Here is a 22,471-nt window from a genome sequence, read left to right as displayed (position 1 = left end):
TTTATTTTTATTTTTTAGGTTAGGAATTTCTGAATTTCTAATCTGCACTGGCAGGAACAAACGGCCCTGAGGAAGTTCTAAACAGAGAGGGAAGTTGTAGCCTAATTGATGTGCGAACTGTTTTTTTTTTTTTGTGTCTGTTGTTTTGCTTTAAAACGGTGTGGAATAATTTATCAGCAACACGTTTTGATGTGCACATCAGTACAGAAGCTTCTGTGTTTATTTTGCGACAGTCTGGCGCTCATTGCACGAAATGGAACTAGCAGATCTGCCATGTGAAATTGTTAATTAAAATATGAACACACACATAGGATTGTCTTTGCTTGCTCCTATGCTTGTGAAGACCCTCGTTGATAGTTTTCTATCCCCCAAACCTAACCGCAACTATCATGACTTGGTGCCTAATACCACCCTTACCCCAACCTCAACCTAAAACTACTACTAACCCTAAATCCAAGTCTCAATCGTAATTGGTAAACCTTGTGTGCCCCTATTTCTGTGTGTGTGTGTGTGTGTGTGTTTGGAATGTCAAAACTACTATGAAACTATTCAATTAAAACACAAAAAAGCTACACTTTTATGAATTGTTGATAAAGCGAATTGATCCCTGGCTGAACTGATTCTTATTCTCTGTGGCTTTTGTAATATCACCCTGTCTCATCAACTGCTCCTGCTTCTGCCTGCTTACTTGTTTAGGCACAAACATACTTGCTTACAACATCAGAATGGGAGACCACCAGCCTGCTCATGAAATTACAGTTTTCAAACAGCATTGCATGTATCAATTTGAGTGTTTTAATGTATTAATTATCCATTATGTGGGCTGGCACAGCTGTTACACAGCAATGACCATTATCTCTATAAATAGGCAATAATTTACAAGAAGTAAAGAGGAGCAGGTCACGTTGTGACATCTACACTGAAAATTATTGGGTGCAGCAGAGTGGTGTTTAAAGATATAAAGACCAACTGTACGCTCCGGGAAACACTTGCCACATCATGGCAAACAACCCGCACATCAAGTGTCCTTGAGCAAAATACAGAGCACCTTTTTGCTCTAATGGTACTATTCTGTAGCTGACCCTCCCTACTGAAGGAGAAAAGAGAGATTGCATATTTAAAGGTATTGGTATAATCTAAAGCAAAGTCAGATTCTCAGCCTAAATCCAGCTCACTTGCTTTACTTTTTAAGCAACACTACCATCTGCTGTTGTCATGGTGAGAGCACACCTGATTTAACATGTCAAGAATTAACTTGGCACTTACAATTGCATAGCTTACAATCACCTGATACATACCGTTTTTACTTATTCACTTGTAGTGCTTAATGTAATATGGTTGGAGGATGCAAGTATCTCAATCCACATAAATCTTCTAGCTCACTGGGTCTTTGCCTACCCCATCTCCAGGGCTCGCAGTAATCCCTTTAGTGTTTTCATTAGTTACAACTGAGTATTTATTTCCCCTGCATACTATCCTAATACACAGCTGATATTAAGCTTTTAAATGTAATGGTAGTTAATTATAATGATGTAATTAGAATAAACCTTGCATGTACACACCTATGGAACAAGTGTGAATTAGACATCCATACCACTCTGTTTAATACACTCCACAGCATGGTCTTCTGTGTCACACTAAAGTACTCGACGAGGTGTTGGACAGATCCAACACTGATTCTGAGACAGTATGTCTGGACTACTATCATTCTTTAGCCTCTGCTGTATGGTCAGAGTCACATCCTCCCACAAGTGGAAACTTAACTCTGCAGCTGGTTTACAATCACGTGATGTTGCCTTTCCGTGCGTCCTTAGTTTGAACATTACATCATCGGTAGTGTGATATACATACAGCATACAGCAGTCAAACTAAAGGATAAGGTAACGTTTTTTAAAGGCTTTTAAACAATACTCACATGCCCATGCTGTATGTACTAACCCCAACACTTGAAATAAATGAACTTAGCCTTTAACATATTGTCCCTGTCAAAGCATGCACAGTCTCTGTCCATGGTGCTGAAAGATTCACTTCAGCTCTATCTCTGTTCTGAAACACTAAACTCAGGCTGTGTCTCTCTCCATGGTGCTGAAATATCATTCGATGAAGCTATTCCACATACCCCTCTAATTTGTAACACTTTTGATTCCGTTTCATTCCATGTCACCCATTGGAAGGTGTAGGTTGAATAAGTATAATTAATACAGCTGTCAGTGCAGTAGTGTAAATACCACCAAAGTATACCAAACATTCTGTATATAATTCTAGACATGTTCCAACTTTATTATCTATATGCTTTACGTGTTTCAAACTCTGAATATGGTGTTGTTGATGTTCAAAAACACTATTGGAGCTGCCTAACTATGTTAAAGGTGCAGTAGGTAAGCCTTATAAAACTAACTTTCTGTCATATTTGCTGAAACTGACCCTATGTTCCAGTAGAACTACATGAAGAAGGTAATTTAAAAAATAAACAAATCCGGCTCCTCTGGCACCACCTACAGCCTGTAGTGCGATTTGCAAAAATTCACCGCTCCCTGTTCAGATGCACCAATCAGGGCCAGGGGGGGTGCCTAACTGCGTGTCAATCACTGCTTATGCACACACATTCATTCTCCCTTGTGGGGGGAGGGGCTTAGAAGACTATTTTGGGCTTTAGCAGAAAGGGGGAGGGACTGAGAAGTTGTGGATGTTCAAATTTTTTGGCTAAGTCCTGGATCTTCACAATCCTACCTACAACACCTTTAATTCAAGATAATACTGACTGTTAACGTAGGCAGGTAATATGAAATCTGTTAAATCATTTGTTTTATCTATACAATTAAGCATTACACTGTCACACCCTTTAAGGCTGAAAGCTGTCAAACTGTTAACTACTTAAAGAATTATTTTCCATGTAAAAACATTCTCAAGAAACAAAGGTATTCATCTGAATCACAAATAACTCATTGTGTTGGAAAAGAATAAGCCTTGTTGTTAGGCTTTCAACATAACAAAACAACAAAAAATGTTTGTTTAACTTCAACAGAAGGGACAGCGAGGGAAAAAAGAACAATGTTCTCTCATTATCTCACTTAAACATGGATGAGGTGTTTCATAGCACATTTAATTTGAAGTCTATTTGGTAATTATAGTAAGAAGCCCAGTACCAGCTTTGTGTACAAGAAGAATGTATTGAAAATATATACATACTGTATACTGTGTATTGTGCAAATAAGAATATCTTCAAGCCCTGTGTTCGCAAAGGCACTTTAACATGTTGCACCACTTCAGAGAAGTTACATATCATGAAGATTAAATGTTATTTTTTTACAGTACTTCCAAAACAAAAGCCATACATTATCATGGCTATATATCCAAAAGGTATATGGGGTTTAAATGAAGCTGTATTTGTCCCCTCTCTTCTAACCATCACACAGGTCATATCACTTTTCTCCATCTTTCTCTTTTCCTCCTCCTTTTTCCAGGTTCTCTCTGGTTTTATAGTGTTCCTCTGGTAGATTCCGTAGCTTCTCAGCAGCCTAAAAATACAAGGACACAGCAGTGCCAAGCTTTTATACAGTTTTAAAGACAAATATATGAATAATGAGCAAATCCATTGCAATCATGGTTTAGCATTATAATTAGTATGTTGGGAAAGAATCCGCTTTTGATGATGGGGCTGTGATGGCCTAGGGTAAAAACAAAGCCCCTGACATCACATCTCAAAATGTACTACTTTAAATCAGTGGAATTAACAAATGAGAAACCTTGTATAAAGCTGGGTTTGCACATGTGTATGTTACATTATTCACCTGTTCAGGGGTGAGGTCCCTTTGGTCCTGGGCAAGCATCTCATACCCCACCATAAACTTCTTAACTGTAGCTGAACGCAGCAGAGGAGGGTAGTAGTGAGCATGCAGCTGCCAATGAGAGTTGTCTTTGTTCAAATGGGGGCCAGTCGGGGCTCCTGAATGAAGAGAGGGAGAAGTTAGACTGGAGACACAGAGCCAGCTTTGCTCAGTCAATCAGAGGCTGTGTTCACACTGATGTCTGGTCGGCAAAGATGATCCAGATGGGTTGAGGGTTTTACAGTCTTAAATATTAAACCATATTTGTGACTGTCTAGTAAAATTGCACAACAGGACACCAGGCATATTTCCCGTCAACAGTTTAAACACTGTTTTATATCAGTGTGCAAGGTATATACAAAAAAAAGATGATTATGGTAAATGGCAACAGAATAAGCTCGGTAAAAACGAGTTGTGCTGGTATTGGAAATAACGGACTTGGTAGAGAGCTCCCTAATGCCTGGTTCAGGACATCTTGTTGTGTATTATCTGCTACTGTACATAGGCTTCAACACTAACACTTGCAAAGTGCCAAATGGCAGAAAATGCAAATATGTACACAATCTACTGTACACATTTACTCAATGTTTCTGCAAAAGTGGAGGACATGTAAACACATGCGCACACTCGCACGCACGCGCGCGCGCGCACACACACACACACACACACACACACACACACACACACACACACACACACACACACACACACACACACACACACACACACACACACACACACACACACACACACACACAAAATGACAGCACAATCAAACACTTGGCTAATTAAGGGTATGCATAGCCAGGACATAACAAGCTAATTTATCTATCTGCCATCCACACCACATGAAAAAGGCCCTCTGCTCATTAACGCCTTTAAGCTGCAGACCAGACAGCCCCCTATCAGGGAGCTCACAAGGTAAATTAAAGAAGCAGCCAGAGTTGACTATGTGGGCAATAGAGCAATAATCTTTCAAGTGTAATAAAAAAAATAAAAAAATAAAGATCCATTCTTTCAGAGATTGTATGTTTTATATCATGGCCACTGAAACATATCCACTCTGATTAGGTGGCAGGGGTCTACTAATTTCTTTTAACTAGACAGTATAACCAGACTCTCACATTCTAAATAAATACAGTATTAAACTGTAGGCAATCAGAAGTGTAGGCTTCAGTGGTTTGGCTAAAGAGCTTTCAGTTTGTGTTGTGTAGGTTGCGCAACCAATACAAAAGTAGATAAACAGCCAAATGAGAAATGTACAAATTCAATTTTAAACCTATTTGATATGTATTTAACATTTAAATATAGTCTTTGTTGCCTGTGATGCTTTCTGAACTAAGTGGGATGTAATGAGGGGATCAGAAATTAGACTTATCTCTCTACAGAGACAACGGGAGGTTGACATAAAGGAAACTAATGGATGGTAAAAGAAAAGAACAAGAACAAAGAAAAGACTGAAGAGACCAGATAAGAAATGAATAGAGACAGATGCTCCTATTAGTAGACAAGTACCTACTTTTAAACTGTTTTTGGGTGTGTTTGTTTTGCTGCAATTGTGTGAGCATATAAGCGAGCTAACTTACAAAATATTTTTGGATAGGGGACCAGCAATCGTAACATTTACTGGGGTACCTCTGTGTCACTGTCTCTCTGTCTCTCCCGTGTCCTTGTCCTCCATCCAGCATTAATATGGTCTGTAATGGGTTGTGTGTTTTCCTCCTGAAGGAATAAGCAGGTAGCTTGATCTAATCCTTGATTTCCCAGGTGACTGAAACTTCATCCAACTACTTCTATCTCCACACTAATGAGCCTAGACCAAAAAAAGCTGGCTGCTTCGAAATGAGCTAAAAAATAAAGCACAAACACAGATGGGGAGATAAGGCAACTCATTATGTGAGCCAGGTTTGTGTGAGCACTTATGTGCATGAGAGTGTGCGTTACCAAATAAGGTGGTCAGTGTGTGCAACATGTCTATGAGTGCATGTGTGACGGACAAACTGTGTATTAACGCACTACAGCACATCAGTTCAAATCTCAGCAGATTCCCTTAATCCACCTTGATTAAGTTAAAATATCACCATTGCTTTGGGAGTTAAACAATTGTTCTGCCAATTAAAAAGATCATGGATGTATTATAAGAACTGATGCAGCGTTAAAGGCGGGGCCCTATTCATTACTATGAAAGTTTCTCAGTGGCGCATGAGGCATGAATGTTGGTGGCATGAAGCCATCGTGAAGCCAAAAAATGTGTATATAATTACCAGGATGATTGGCAGTGCTTCCACACTGTGCGGCCTATAGAGCAGGCGCACTAAAGACTTCTGCTGGCTCGAGCCAGCTACATCGGGTTTAGCGCTCTGCTAACTTGAATGGTGATTAAATGATTTAATCGTGCGGCTCTTCTAGACTTTCCAAATGTTATGGAACCAAATGGATCAAATTCTGATAGTGAAACGAGTCATTCCTTAGGGGCTGTGACAAAAAAATGTCTACTGTTACAAATGTCTCTTTCCCCATGTAAGTCAATGGGGAAAAAGTCTTTTTGGGCCAGAGGGCATCACATGAACGACTCGGGAGTTGTAATTCCACTGTATAGCCACTATTTCTAATTTGCTTCAAAGCCCGGCCGGTACACTTCCTGGGGGCCTGATTAGGATGGGTAACATGTTACATTTCCCTTTGTCAGAGGATCATAAAACTGCTTTTGCCATCTTAAATTCCCCTCAAGAACACATCTGCAGTGTCTCAGTTAGTTAACGTTATTGTCCACACTGTGGAAAGCTGTCTTTGGCTTTACCACATTGCGTTAAAAACAACTGACGATTCAATTAGCACAAACAGCAGGGACACAGTATCAACAAGCAACATGCTTTACATTTTACCGAGGCCTGTCAAACATCTATGCCAAATACCGCTCTATCAATTACTTTATACGTTGGTTAGGTGACATTATCCTGATGGTGATACTATAAAATGTCTAATTTTAACTGTAATGTTATTCATTTCAAAATGGTATTTAACACTTGTATTTACCATTTTTTGGCAGATCCAACTACCTGTGTATAACCTTTAACACATTGCTGTGTCATGGAGTTTATTCTCTAAAAATCTATCTAAAAAAGAAAACGCACACAAGATTAAATCCAAAACCTAACACAAGATCTGTAGGCGGCGGCTACACCAAAGGCAACTTTAGGCTGAGATATGGCTTCAAAGATTGGATTTCTGATAAAATAAAAAGAAGAAAGTAAGTCAAAGGCTGTGTCCTCAAATGCCCTCTGTCCTTTACTCCACACTACAGTTTGAGTGTACCATCTCTCTTTTTAAAATCTTTCATGTGGGCTGCCTTGCAAGAAGAAAAAAAAACAAGGTAGGAGCATCTCGGTGACCTAGGGGATCAATGTTCACAAAGCTCTAGCGCTACATTCTCTGAAAGAATATATGAAACAATATAATCAATACAAATTGTCTTTCTTCAACAATATTAAATTTGGATTAGTCTCTTCCTGACTTTGGAGCTGTAGACTAAATTAAACTAGTCAGACTCTGCACACCTCATTGGAAGATGAAAGAGATCACAAAAAGCCCATCATGTGGAATTGGAGGAGTAAAAAACGAACAAAGGAAAAACAACACTTGTTGACAAGCACAACTGCAAAGATCTTAAAGTGATCAGTGCTTGGTGAGAAAGAGATATACAGCCTGATCAATTGATTCTATCAAAACTGTTGAGTAGGTTGATCGTTTGTCTATGTTGAAATAGTGCAGACGGACACCATTCATCTTAAAGGTATTATTTCTTTGATTTATGAAAGTTCTTTTAATTCAATATAGGCAATCTCTGATGCTATTACATTCCATGTCTGAACTAAACTAAGAGTCTACAGCTGCGCTTTGAGCTAACTTTAGCATGCAAACATGCACCAAATGATAATGCTAACATGATGTTTAAAGAGTATAATGTTTACTGTGTGCACCATCTTAATGTTTAGCTAATTAGCACTTGAGTATAGATATAGGCCTTATGTTTGACAGAGAAAACTGCCCTATATGTGTACAAGTTGTCTTGGTAGTGCATCTAAAACCAAGCTGCAGTGTTCATGTTCCCAGCCTGCACATCATTCTGAATAAGAATGCACCCAGTAAACAGTGAGGTTTCCTTTCTGTTAACAACTCAGTGAGACACAACTGTTGAAGGGATTGAACCTGCAACCTTTAGCTTCTACAAGGACAACTCCGACCACTCAGCCGTGATGACACTGCTCTCCTTTCTGTCACAAATCACTCATTGCATCACTGCACTCTGCTAACCCTTTGTTCCAGTTTAAACCCAACGAAAAGCTCACAATAGGTATTTCCCTCACTGTCTCAGTACAGGTAAATATCAGCCAGGGCCTGCGCTCAGTTTTAGATTCACGAGAGGAACAGCTGTCTTGATGGCAAACACCTTTTCGTATAAAGCTTACAGTCTTTGTGTGTTTGTGCAAGCTGCTTCTTCACATCAGGCCAATTAAACACTTGCCTGGCCACGCGTGGTTAAAAGAAGATGAATACCCTCGTCTTGACTGTTGTGAGGTGAAGGTATTTCAAAATAGATTCATTTTGGATTTTATCATCTGATATCTATGTAAATGTGTTTTTCACTCTGCATGTCCTGTCAAAATAAAAAGGTGATTTGGCACTCACTGCAAAGGTGACATCTCCCAGCATTTTTTGTATGTTTGCTTGCTTATTCACTTGCTCTTAGTCTTGTTACTGGATCTTTCATTTGCTCTGACTGTGGTGTTTTGCTGTGATGCAAAAGTAATGGGAACTACAGAAAATGGGTGCAGGATCCAAACACATAATGTTAAAAAGCAACTCCTCTATAATGTAGTGTAGTGTAGTGTAGTAATTTAGTATTCTTACGTACAATGCTTAATGCACTAAAAGTTAAAAGGTCTTGGAACAGACAAACATTGTCATAAATCCCAATTTTAAGTATTGAGATTAATATGAAGCTAGAGATACTGTATGTAAAATGTGCATATCTGTCAGTTATTTCTCAAGTTTACATAACAGGGTTAGACGTTCTCTCAGAACCAGAGGCTGAGCAAAGTTCAGCAGACAAAAGCAAAACATTCTCGCATTTGGTCTAAAATTATTATGAAATTTTTCTCTGAGGATATAAACCTGTGAGTCATCTCCAGAAAGAAATACAAACAAAACCTGGAAAGACAGGCAGGGAAAGACAAATGAATCTAACTCACATAAAAGTGGGAAACTTTTCCTTCGAGTGTTAAATATCCAGCAAAATTAAGAGATTAAAAAACACTGGGTTGGGTAAATTAAGATTAAAGCTGCTCTTTCAATATTTTTACATCGGCAACGGTTCAAATGACTGTGTGTAATGTGAAAGGTGTCAATCATGGTGGCGAACCCACAGATAATTATCAACCTGCTCTGCAGTTTCTCTCAGGTCTACAAAGCATTTTACCGTCTTTCAGATCGTTTTGGTTCTACGGTACAAAACTTTACTGTTTTCAATCTCAACGCTCTAATCAGCATATGTATTACAGCAGCAGCTGAGAGCAGTTTTCAGCCAATGGTACACAGACAATGTTAGCAATTAGCTATTGAACATTTGGTAGAGACTAAAATAGAGCTAAAAGGAAAGTGAATACTGGATTGATATTCACCAGGTGGAAAGACACACGACGCCAAATGAATGCTAATGTTGCTATGTATCTGCTTAATGTGTAAATAAGCCATTATCTGCTAATAACAACTTGTTAACCCTGCAGTCATGCTGTTCCACAAAAAAGACCTTACAGTTTTTCTGTCTCCTCATGTCACTTTAACTGATGGTAAAAGCCTGGAATTACACCGTAAGTGCTCTTAACCTGTGAGAACTCCTGCTTTTCTTTGTGGTGATGTATGAGACAATACAAACATGCTGATGTGTCTGAGTGTGCACTGACGTGGTAATTAGTGGGTTACATTGAAGCTGAAAGTTTCATGTTTGTCAATTTATTACAGCGGAGATGACTGAAACGCAACAAGAGTTATTTAATCTGTAGGGAACGCACACTGCACCTTAATTTACATACATCTTTCCAGTGACATTGCACGGGCTAATCAAAACGTGATATCAATGCCATGTTGGTGCATGATGTGAGCTAATGTAAAATTATACTTGAGAAGAAAAACACTTGGTACAATCCTGTCCGTGACTCAACTTCACTTATTCCACTGGGAGTGGAGCTCATTCACATATCAAACTGACTAAGTGAATTCATTTACAGCTGGCCCGATATGTGAACAGCCTCCAGTTTGTAGCAGTGTTTGTGTTCCAATCCACCAACAGATTATTCATGTATTTAGAATCAAATTATCTTTAATCTCTCCCACCATCTGTCCCTCTCTGCTGCTGTCACTCTACAAAAGAGACTTTAAACAGGTTATCAAAACTTTTTGTTTCTAAAGGGCCACTATTATAGAGCATTTTCAGGATTATACTTGCATTTTGTGTTTGTACTAGAACATGTTTACATGCTTTAATGTTAAAAAAAAAAACACTTCATTTTTATCATACTGCCCATGGCTGCTGCACCTGTATTCACCCTCTGTATGAGACGCTCTGTAGGAGCGCCTGTCTCTTTAATCCCTCCTCCCGTAAAAGCCCAGTCTGCTCTGATTGGCCAGCGTGCTTTCTGGAATGTCCAGAACCTCCGCTCTGTGTTTCTTGGCTGCCAGTGTCGTTAAATTCTCCCCAATTCCGGGTCACATTACTCCTGAAACATGTCCTATTGGGTAGTGTTTGGTTCAGAAGCCTTTATCTGCGATTTGTGACGGTAGAAAGTGCTGCTTCGTTCCACTACAATCTAACGTTAGCATACTGCTAACTATTAAGTAGCTACATGCTAACGTGACATAGCTGTAACCTCGGCCAATGCTGGTCATTTCTCCCCAAATTCCGGTCACTTTACTGCTGGGACATGTCCGGTTGTGTAATATTTGGTGATTTTCCACGGTACAAAGTCCTGCTATATACTCCATTGCAGTAGCTTCAGCTTCAACTAGCCACGATGACATTGTTTACTGCCGTTAGCATGTAGTTACATGGGACAATGTTAACACCGCAGTGGCTTTAAAAAAAACACTCCAGTCCTGCCTACTTGGAGCAGATGACCAATCATAGAAGGCTGGCTTTTTTGGTAAGACTTAGCCGAGAGTAGAAAAAAACTGTTGAAACCGGAGTGTTCAGAACATTTGGAAATCTGAACGTTTTAGCTCACAGGGATTTGTCTAAAATATGTTTACCTCATTATTTGACTCTTTGGCCATGTTTAACATGAAAATCCAACATTATAAAATTTTAAATGTGACAGAAAAGATGGAAAAGCCTAATATGTGACCTTAAACACTCCCATTCTCCCACTCTTTTGTCTTACCGTGCCAGCCCATGGAGTAGGGGAAAGAGATTTCAAACAGATTGTCATACTTGGTCAGCAGTTGCTTCATAATGTCAGCCAGACCTGATAAAGAAAAAAGAGAAAGATGATGTGAGAAAACAGGAGGACGCTGGGTAGGAAGGAGAAAGAAGATATTTGTTAGTATTGTTAATAATGAATGACATGAGGAAGGGGAGCTGAAGTGAAGGCATGTAAGAGTAAAGACTAACAAAAACAAACTGAAAATTGAGAGAGGACTGCACGTAACTAGAACTAGAAAAGCTGTAAATTGAAAAGAAAAGCTTTTAATATATTCTTGTGGGAACATGAAATATAAAACACAATGCCTGAATATGAATGATGAAATCAGACAGACCAGAGACAGAAAAATATAGTGCATAGTTAAATAAACACCAGAGTCGGAGTCAGACAGAAACTTTGTAAACTTTGAACGTTTCTGTCTAACTCTCAAACCAACAGATAAAAAGCATCAGATTAAGGATTGAAATTTGAAGCAAGATCCTTAATCCATTATCTGCAACAATGAATAATTGACTAGTAATTAAAGGTTTATACATTATAACATATGTTTTTGAAAGCATGAAAAGCATGACATCTTTATTCAACAACTGCTATTTTACATCTCAAGCCAAATAAATTGGGTGTTGTGAATTGGGTAAAATATTTGGTATTTGTATCATTATTTTTATAAACACACTGTTAATTATTTCAGCCATGAATTAAAAATAATGAAATGAAATAAAGCGACGAAAACAAAATCTAAATAGTCAGCTTTGTCATTTTCCAACAAATGGCCAAACAAAATTTAGATTACACTAGAATAAACATAATTATTTGCATTTCCAGGCTTTCCAGATTTCCAGGCCAAGCAGCACACACAGCCCATCAATATCCAACAGAAACCCGGATTTGGAACAAAATCTGGATTTTATTCAACAATATTAGAATATAATAAGAATATCCATCCAGTAAAATGGTTAGATGCATTCAAACATCCAACAAGACACCTTTCACTACGTCATATCTGCCATATTAAAAAACAGCTAAAAATACTCCAGAGAACTTATGTCATAGTAATACACAATAACTGTTGAGCCAACTTTGCCTATATTCAGTAAATACACTCTTGATTGATCTATTTCTTAATGATGATTCAATGATTACTGAATTATTATTAACATTCCTACTTCAGAATCCAGCCTCAACAAATCCACCTTTCATTTCAAATGGCTGCAGCCTGCTATCCTGTGTTGATCTTCTCCCGTGTTTATTGTGAAACAGTGGTAATGGGCGTGTCTCAGAAGACACTTATCCCACCGATCCGTCTTATCTATGTGCCTTGGGCTTCACACCTTCACAACACGTTGGCTCAATCAGCTAAACAGACTGATTTAGACTTCTAAACAAGTTGATTCACAGAAGCAATGGTGTTTGTCCTTGAGAGGTAATGGTAGGTAATCTTACCAGATCTCCTCGATCTTATAAGAAATTCATTATCTGCTAAAGTCATTTAAACACCATAATGTTAGGGAGAAAGGGAAGTGAACGGCAGCAAATAGCCAATTTGTTTAACAATCAGCGAAGCGTATAAACTATATAATATTGGGAGGGTTGACAGGAAACAAATACATGGAACTGCCATAAACTTCAATGTACCACCTTTAATTAGCATAATGTTAAGGATGGAGACCGGCTGGAAACTAGACATCATCCATTCGTAAGTAGCATCCAATAATTTAAACACTGTTTAGATGTAATTCATTTTTCATTTCCATAGTTTTATTGAGCCGATTCGAAACCACCGTAAATACCACTCCATTAACTGCAATTAAAAAGATGTTTCCTCCCTTGCGAAGCTTGAATGTGCTGTGAATGACACACACACACACACACACACACACACACACACACACACACACACAAAGACCCTTGGCCTGGAACCAAATCTGCAGGTTCCCCACTGTGCCGCTGGGTCACCTTAAACTAGTCTTAATTGCCTTAGCGCTTTCTCAGTCACTCGCTCTGTCGGTATCTTCACACTCACCCTCTCTCTCCTCTGTTGTCAGGTCATTGATCCTAAGGACATGTCGTCGTGGCAACAACAGCGTCTGGTAGGGCCACGTTGCCCAATATGGAACCACTGCCAGCCAATCAGAAGTCTCCACCACCACACGCTCCTAGAAGACAAAATGTAATTGTTTTTGAATGTGCAGGGAAGCAATATTATGCATGTGGTGTTTTATAGGTGTTATGCTTAACTGTGATTTCTATTGACAAAGTCAAAAAAAGAAATAAAAGCCAGGTTCTGTTCCAGAAGAACATAATTAAAAATCAAGACATTTGTGATAATGCAAAATACTATAGGTCCAACCTACAACGGGAAGCAACTATACACTCTGCAGTTCACTCATTACACAATAATAATGTAATATTGTTTTAACAAAGTAATGTTCAGTAAGACCAAAGCCAAGCTTTAACAAACTGGAGCCAGTCGAGTGGCGAGCTTTTAGAGTGGACAGGGAAATCCCAACAACAGACATTTTTTAGTTTCAGAGCCATCTTAGCAGTCAATGCATCAACTAAAAACCTAATATTCCACATTAGAGAGGACTGCTGGTCTTAAAACCATCTGTTTCTACTTTACTTGTTCTCTTATCTTTTTCTAATTTCATGATTTTGCTTCTTCTGTTTTTTCTTGCATCCTTTTCTTTTATGCCTGCTCTTTTCTGTAAACTGTTTCAAAGCTGAATGTTGATGAAATGACCATAACCACACATGTTATAATGAATACACACATACAAATAAAGAAAGACAGTAATAACCACATGGACTGCTTTGGCTTACTAGGTCATCTTACAGCATCTATTCAGACCCATTAGAGTTTTTGTTTAGACCAGAAGACAAACAAAAACAGTGAAGGTTGACTGAGCACGTTCTTACTTTACAACACACTGAGTTCAAAATTGTTACAAAAGAGGTCAGTCAGGATTGGCTGTTTGCAGCAAGAAGCCCCATTATCATAAACTGTTTAAATGCAGAATGTGTCAGAGGCTGAGATTTAACAAGCTGATGAGTGGGCACAAACACGACCTGACCTTGGTATTATAATTTAATCAGAAATAGATTAACTGTGTGAGTGTGTGTGTGTGTGTGTGTGTGTGTGTGTGTGTGTGTGTGTGTGTGTGAGTGTGGTGTGTGTGTGTGCTAAACAGCAGCAGGAATCTGGTGGAAGTCAGCTTCATACTAATTCCAAATACACCACAGACATCTCTGTTGTTTTTTCTTTGCATTGGATTTCCAGTAACTGCATGTTAACATATATTTTCAAACAAAACTCCCTGTTTGCCTCAGTCTCATCACGAACTGAAAGGGAAATGATGATGTGTCAAGGCCTCGGAGAAAAAACAACAATATCCGGCAGGGTTGATCGACCGTAGGGTGTAGTTCTCAAATCTGTATTGATTGATTCTTTTTCGCCACCTGGGGCCAGAAGAACCACACTGCAAGCTGAAAAATACACAGCCCTGAGAGATAATCACCATATCATGTTGTTATGGCCAAGGTGTTAGCAAAAAACTGACTGCTTACACAGACAGCAGACGGACAGCAACATTGGCTTTCATATGCTTTTGGCCACCTGATGAATGCAAGTCAAATATGCATTTCCTTCAACCTCTGGTTTGGTCTTCACTAACTCCTGAGCCAAATGTCTGGCTCTTTAGCTGCTATCGTACACTATGTTCACTGGCTAGTCGCTAACTTTGTCTGTCTGCTGTTTGGTGCTGGGCAGGTAGCATACAGTAGATTCATCAGAGCTAGTTTGCTGAAAAGAGCTGGTGTCCTGCTGTTGGAAAAATAACAGCAATGAGACTGAACTATACAGTAAATGTGCCATGAAACCAAAGCAATAGGCTAAAAGAAGCTAGGTTATTGTCCGGTAGCTGGGTCTGAACCAACTGTATAACCGCATATACGCATATAAACTATGCACAAAAAGTAAGGACATTTGTGTTTGGTAGATTATTTCTTTGTTGTACAATGCTTCTTGGCAATCAATCTTATACCAATGGTGCCACATTTGTAAGGAAGATGCATTTGTGGGATGAGCAGCAGAGCTGAGTATGTGAGTTGCGCCCATTAAAAAGAAATTGCCAAATCTTCTCTGACAATGCCAAACAGCTTTTCTTTGTTGATTCTTGTTTGGTGTTGTTTAGTGGATTGGGTAATTGAAGTCTGAAGTAACAAGACATATTGGCAATTTCACAATTTAGGGCTGCTGGCAGGCCATTCCATCCGTTCCACTCCCAAATTCTGGAGGTAATCTCTGATAAACCCCGCTCTGTGGGGATGGCCGTTGTCATCTTGAAGGATAGAGTTCGGTCCCAGACTGTGGAGATATGGGATTGCCACTAGTTGCAGAATTAGGCACCTGATTGTCAGCACCTGGGGGTACCAGAAGCTCAAAACAAGAGTCAATAGCAACAGCTAAGAAAAGCTGTTTGGCATTGTCGGAGACGATTTGGCAAATATTTCATGGGCGCAAACCATAAAGTCAGTTCTGCTGCTCATCCCACAAATGCATGTTCCTTACACATGTGGCACCATTTAAAAAGGGAAATAATCAGGCTTTCCAATGGTATAATATGTATTTGCAAGAATCATTGTAACAACAAAGAAATAATCTACGAAACACAAATTTTGGGCAATATGGTGACTCAGTATTTACCACTGCCATCTCACAGAAGTTAAGTCCTGGGATCACAACTCAATCTTGTGGCAAACAAAGGGTTCTGTGTGGAATTTGAATGTGTAATCTAGGTTTCCTCCAGGCATTCCAGTCTTCCACCAACAGAAAGTATGAATTTGTCTCTAGCTTCTAACCTATTTTTATTGTTTAACTTGCACATAGTTTAGATATGAAAACAGTGGCCGTCTTCTTTACATAATCTTTTAGTTTCAGAAATATCGATTGTGTCTAGGGCTGTGGATGGATGAATTGTATGTTTTCTATTTTTACTCATTGTTTCTTTTGCGTTTCCTGGTTTTATTACATTTTAATATTTCTTATTGTGCATTTAAACAATATGACAGTCAATTGTATTATTATATGCATATGGTGTTCTATGTGAACAGTATGGACACTAATTAAAATCAAAAAAATGTTTAGCAGTAACCAGACACCAAAGCAAAGAGAGAGTGTTAGGGCATCCTGGGCCATGAATCTCCCAGAGGTTTGAACAAACTTGTCCAGGCATTAGTGCATAACTAAGGCATCTACAGGGAATGGTGTGGTGTTTAATAACAGTGGAGGAAAACACAGCGTAATCTAACTAAATCCATCAAAGTGTTCACTTAATGAACTGCAGTATAGGATTCTACTTAGTGCCTGGTGCATTAACACTTTGACTATAGCTTCAACAGATATTTTGAAATGGTCAAGATTTCAGCTTTCTCCTCCTCTTCAATGTCAACCTTCCTCACACTCTTTTTTTTACAACCTTATATACGGCCTCTGCTGCCTTTAACAGGATTATAAAGGAGCAGAATGAAAAATAGAAAAATATAGGATGGAGAGGGATGATTGAAGAGGAGAGAGAGAGAGGAGGAAGTGAAGGATGTCCCAAAAGCAGACACCTCACAGACTTCAAATCCCAAAGAGTTTTATTCAATTAGCTTAGAAAGTTTTTGTTTCAAAGTCACTAGTGTCTCCAAGGAGCTAAACCCCAATTCAAACTCATCCAAACACTGCAGTGGGTCAATTTACTAACCTTGGGTCAGAGAGACAGGAGCAAAAAGAGAGACACACACACAAGCGGACATAACAAGTAGTTTAAGGCATTCTTACACACACACACACACACACACACACACACACACACACACACACACACACACACACACACACACACACACACACACACACACACACACTTGTGCTTCCACTCTGATTTTATAAAGATCAGACCCCATGAGCAGATGTCTAGGAGAGTCAAGTGTCTCCTCTGCTCGAAACCTTGATTCTCTCCCCTCTCTCAAAACACACACACACACACACACACACACACACACACACACAGTAGACCAGGTATATCAGCTCATTCCCTGAATGAATCAGTGGCTATCTGACTTTTCCTTCTTACCTCCACATCTCTCTGTGTGACTTTGTGTCTCTGTTCCTGTACTTACTCGTCTCCTTCCACTCCTTCGTGTCATTCTTTTGTTCCCTCTTACTCTCTGTTCCATCGCCTTGCTTCCCTGCCTCCATCTTACCTTGTGCTCAACTCCATTGGCTCATTCTCAAGCCCATTCTCCCTGTCCAACTATTCTTGGAGAGGAATGAGATACTTTTCTTTGAGTCACTCAAAAGAATCAGCTTTAATTTGAGTGTAGAAAAAGAGTAGAAAGTCCCTCCTCTTGACAGAGACCCCAAGTGACTTGAGCTTTGTGTGTAGAGTGGCTAATCAACAAAAGGTAAGGGCTGTGATTTGTTGCAGGAAAAGAAAGCAGGAAAGGAGTTGCAGGTCTAACTTTGTCGAAACTTTCTTTTGGTGTTAAAATAATCATTCTGTCTTGGCTATATTGTCTAGCGTGAATGCTAAACTCAATAGTTGCATATACAGTATACTTGTGTATAATGAAGTGCAAGTGATGTTTTGGTTTTTGTACAAAGAAGATATAAGTAACTTTGGACAGTTTCATCGTTTTCTAGTTTTTTTTGCTAAGTTAAGCTAACGGTTGCTGGCTAGGCATTGATAGTACAGACGTAAGAGTGGTATTGATCTTCTCATCAAAATCGCGGCAAATAGGCTAAGAACCATATTACCAAAAACATCTATCCATTCCTTTAAGAAAAACATTTCAAATGAAAATAAATAAATAAATAAATAAATAAAGTTTGTATTTTCTTCCTCTATGGTCTCTTTAAAAGCTTTGAAAAGTAATGTGGTAAAATTAAGATTTTTTAAAATGTATTCTGTTGAGACTTTATATTTCCTAGTAGGCAATATGAACAAAGACCAATAATCTGGATTAAATAAACACTGAGAAAATGGAGGTAACCTTCTGCTAGTTTGTGTGCTAGACTTTAACAGAAGTGTACAATCTGTTTATTACTTATTGAACTCAAAGGACAATTTAGAGGTGGAAGCCTAAAAGGTCAAGTAAAAAAGTGCTGCAAATTAATCTCATTAGGACAAGATAAACTGGCAGCGCATTTGATTGGCCTATCACTGGATAGACACAAGTGAACCCAGTTTCAAGAAAGGTTATATTCCCAGCTAAAAACCTAAGATTAGGTGTATTAAATAATAAAGTAGCATAAGTAAGCCATCTTTTTCTACAACGCCAGGTAGTGAAGCAAAAAAAGTAATTGTTCTGTCAAGTTTAATTCTCTTGTAGAGAGAAACACCAAATGTCTGCTGACTAATTAGACATTTGCCAACCTGTTTAATGCACTCAGGGCTCTGTTAGAACACACGCAGTCTGTTTTCCTAATCTCCACGCAGGTTAAAGATGGATGCCGCAGCATTATGCTAATGAGCAAATCTGCTGTTCAATGACACGCTTCACTGACTGAAAGACAGGCTGTATGCTGGGGGAAAAAGAGAAAGATGAAGAGAAAGAGAGAGAACGATGATGGGAAAAGGTGGAAGTAGATGGATGAAGGGAGAGGCAATGAGGGTAGTCATGGTGAAAAAAAATATGATGGTACTGTTTTGCAGAAATTTAGAGACCCTTTTTTTAAAGCATTCCTCTGATGTTAATTATAAAGCATTATCACACAGTCAGCTAAAATGACTGTGTTCCCCATCACCATTTCCAATGCTTATTGCTCATGGTCATCAAATCCAAATTTTAGTGAGGTAATCAATTGGGAAATTCACAATAAGCACTTCATTTAATCAAACATGCCTTTTAAGCAATGTATTATTGGTTGATTCACTGTGTCTGGCCTCTATAACCTGGGATGCCAGATTTGCAGCACATCTAAGCTCAAGTGGAACTAGATGAGACCAGAAAGACGGTAAATTACAAGTTTCCGACAGTAAAATTTAGCTTTAATTTTTTTTTGTGTACAGCTGTACCTTTTTCTCAGCCTCTTGTTTGGCGTATTGCAGCAGCAGCGGTTCTCCATGTTTCTGATAGTAGGCTCTCTGACAGCGGTCTGACAGAGCCGGCTCATTAGGCAGGAAGTTGCTGGCCCACACCTACAGTGTTACAGGAAGCAGGACGAAGATGGAGGATGATGAGACATAACAGAAATATAGAAAAACCTTAGAGTTGTCACAGACATGCATGTGTGTATACTACCTTTTTCTGTTTAAAAAATTAAAGTGGTAACAAGCAATCTGCCCAATCCTTCTACCCCTGATTCCAAATGACCTCATTCAATCTGTGATTTAATAGGGCTATGCATCAATACTATTCACTCAGTGAATGGTTCACAGGTGCAGAAATTTCTGTTTTAAATCTCACTTTCATTTTTCCATTCATGCTTTTTAGATTGATAAATGGGTTCCCCCCTGCAGCCACTGCCTTTCATTTATTTCAATACAGTGTAAAAATCAACTTGCAGACACTAAAACGTAATTGAGATAGGTACTTCATCACAGTGAACAGCAAGGTTCCATGCACAGGCACAGGAAAACCTTTTTTCTCAATCAGCTTCTTAATGAGATCATTAGGGTGCTGTATTATTTCACACAAGATGTTTTTTTTGGTTGATATTTTTGTTTTGTCCGTGCTTGTGTCACTGGTCTAAGATAGTAGGTTGGGCTCAGTTGGAAACAAGCTAATGTCAAGATATGTTACACTACAAATACTATAAATACTTCCATGCTTAATGTTAAAGTCAAATTGAATGACAGCTGCAGCCATTGGTATGAAACATTTGACTCTACCAACACAACTGTTAACATACTCTAAATGGCAGGAAGCTAATTTGGTCAGTGAGTCTGTTACTGTCTTTGGGCAAACGTTGCTCTGATTGTGGTAAATTATATCTCTAAAAAAAAAAAAAAAAAAAAAGATTTACAAGTTTGAAGTAGCTGTTTTGATATCAAACTGAGACAAACACTTTTCAGCCACCAACTGGCATTCTGTGGCAGATAGTATTCACTATATAGTGATAGAAATGAGATGCTATGGTATGGTATTAACTGTGATTTAAAAAAGGAAACAATCGAGAATAGTTTCATGCTGTAAAACAGATGAGACGCTGTCTGTCACTTCATTTGTGGAGAACATTCTTCGGTGTTATAGCACTACAGTTCATTTTCAATCATGCTTTGGAGAAATTGCCTTTAGGCTGCAAAATATGCTTTACAATGTACTTCTACAGCATTCCAGAAGGCTCATGGATAACAGTGAACATCAAGACATACATTCGGTTTATTTGTTTGCACTTTATGGCATTTTAATGGCTGTAAAAGCAAGGAAGGCGAGCGAAATGACTCTAACATGTAACTACTGACTCATCGCTGCATAATAAATGAATACCTGAGATTACAGGTGCTGGGGTTTTGAATAGGAGGTAATTACATAAGGGTTTGTTATAATTAGCATCCAAACTAATGTACACACATTTATGCAGGTATGCATGACTAAATTGTAATAGTTTGCATAACATATTCATGCTCTGATGCGTGAGACCTTCACCAGAATATTGATTAGTTATTGCTGCACTGAGGAGCAAAGCAGTTTGTGTGTATTTATAATGGACAGTGGTCTTTCGTTTGGCTTCTAGTTTGGTTTCTTTTCATTATGTGTGTGTACTTTGCAGGCTATGCATTAATATAAACTGCTTTCAGGTTTTTTTGAGAGCTTTAAGGCCTATTAAAGTAGAGTTTTACTGAAAGTAACATATTTGTGTCACCAGGAGTGTGGTTTTCCAATTATAATATTCCATCGCATGAACAGAGTAATAATCAGAGGCATTCTCTGCTGCTTTAAAGAGCACTGCTTCAGGCTGCATGGCAAATTGTTTCCTGATTAAATACTCCTCTACTTTTTCACCCAGAATGCAATGCAGGAACCACACTGTCAGTGAATCCTACAAAGTGTTTTTTTCTCCTTTACAACAGGGGGGGAAAGCTGCATTAACGTCATGAGGGAAAATGTAAAAAGGGTCCTCTTGATGATCAAAGAGCTCCATCATTTTTTTCATCACTGGCAATTTATGAGTGTCCTGCTGGCCTTGCCTTTAGGGCACATGTCAAATAGCTGTATCATCCTGGGTTTAGATTCATAAATAATACTTAAATTACAATATAGAAAATGCAATTAAGAAAATCATTTATTATAAAATCTGTTGGCATTTTTGCCCTTGGTATGATTCTGTACACAATTACTGCAGTGGGAGCAGAAACCAGCTTAATGTGATGTTAATGGTAATGAATAGTGGATAAAGGCTGCATCATGTTTACGATCATAATCCTCAAAATACAGAAATAGAAGGCATGGTTAATGTGTGAACTATATGTGTAAACAGCCTGTGCTTTAGGTCCTCTTGAAGGAGGTCAATTCCTTCCCTTTCTTCTGCCGTTGCCTTTCTCCACAACTTTCTTAGCCGTCGCCTCTCTTTCACAAGTTGTTGGATTTCTTGCAGCCGACGGGACTTGGGGGCGGGAAGCATGTCTTTCTTTCTGACTTGCTCCTTCACTCCACATTTCTCCTCTCCATAGCTATAGATAAGGTCGCCCATCTTCTCCAGCTTCTTCTCGGCTGATCCTTTGATGTTACTTAGGATAAGGCTTAAATCTGTGTTGATGATTTCCCACTCCTTGCTGTTAGACTTTGGCCATTTCACTAACAGCTTACGTCCTTGCATGTTTTCTTTTTTGCGGTGGGCTGGTTGTTGTCTTGGACTGATGGTTCTGCCTGAAGCTTCCTCCTCGTTCCCTGGGGTGCTGATTCTCTGAGGACTGTGGGTTTCTTCCTGCTGCTGAGTTTCATCCGACTGACTTAACCTTCTTCTTGACAGAATCCGGTCAATGCGGGGCCCTGGGTTGGTGGTTTTCAGGCATTTCTTCTGTCCCTGATGTACCTTAAGACCATGGGTTGAGGTTACTTTCGCCCATCCACACACGCAAGTCTGAAGAACATGTCCAGCTGCTGGTTTCTCAAGAGTCTTACTACTTCCTTCATTTGTTGTCATGTCCATTCCAAGGGTCATTACCGGGAGGTCAG

The 22,471-nt window shown here is 39.0% G+C and overlaps 1 protein-coding gene across 2 annotated transcripts in view; it reads right to left on the bottom strand.

Moving 5' to 3' along the window:
• Positions 1-2,791: 2,791 nt before the first annotated feature.
• galt (galactose-1-phosphate uridylyltransferase) overlaps positions 2,792-22,471 on the bottom strand; it is a 33,261-nt gene continuing 13,581 nt past the window's right edge. For both annotated transcript variants that reach the window (XM_035991455.1, XM_031292625.1), the window contains 5 exons: positions 19,369-19,491; positions 13,329-13,461; positions 11,264-11,347; positions 3,792-3,946; positions 2,792-3,518 (listed from right to left, as the gene is read on the bottom strand). In XM_035991455.1, coding sequence (XP_035847348.1) covers positions 3,423-3,518; positions 3,792-3,946; positions 11,264-11,347; positions 13,329-13,461; positions 19,369-19,491 — 591 coding nt within the window. In that variant the 3' untranslated portion in view covers positions 2,792-3,422. The remainder of the gene's footprint in view (positions 3,519-3,791; positions 3,947-11,263; positions 11,348-13,328; positions 13,462-19,368; positions 19,492-22,471) is intronic.

The sequence above is a fragment of the Sander lucioperca genome, chromosome 14 (genome assembly GCF_008315115.2).
Source record: "Sander lucioperca isolate FBNREF2018 chromosome 14, SLUC_FBN_1.2, whole genome shotgun sequence".
Taxonomy (NCBI): domain Eukaryota; kingdom Metazoa; phylum Chordata; class Actinopteri; order Perciformes; family Percidae; genus Sander; species Sander lucioperca.
This window is presented reverse-complemented; position numbering and strand designations above follow the sequence as displayed.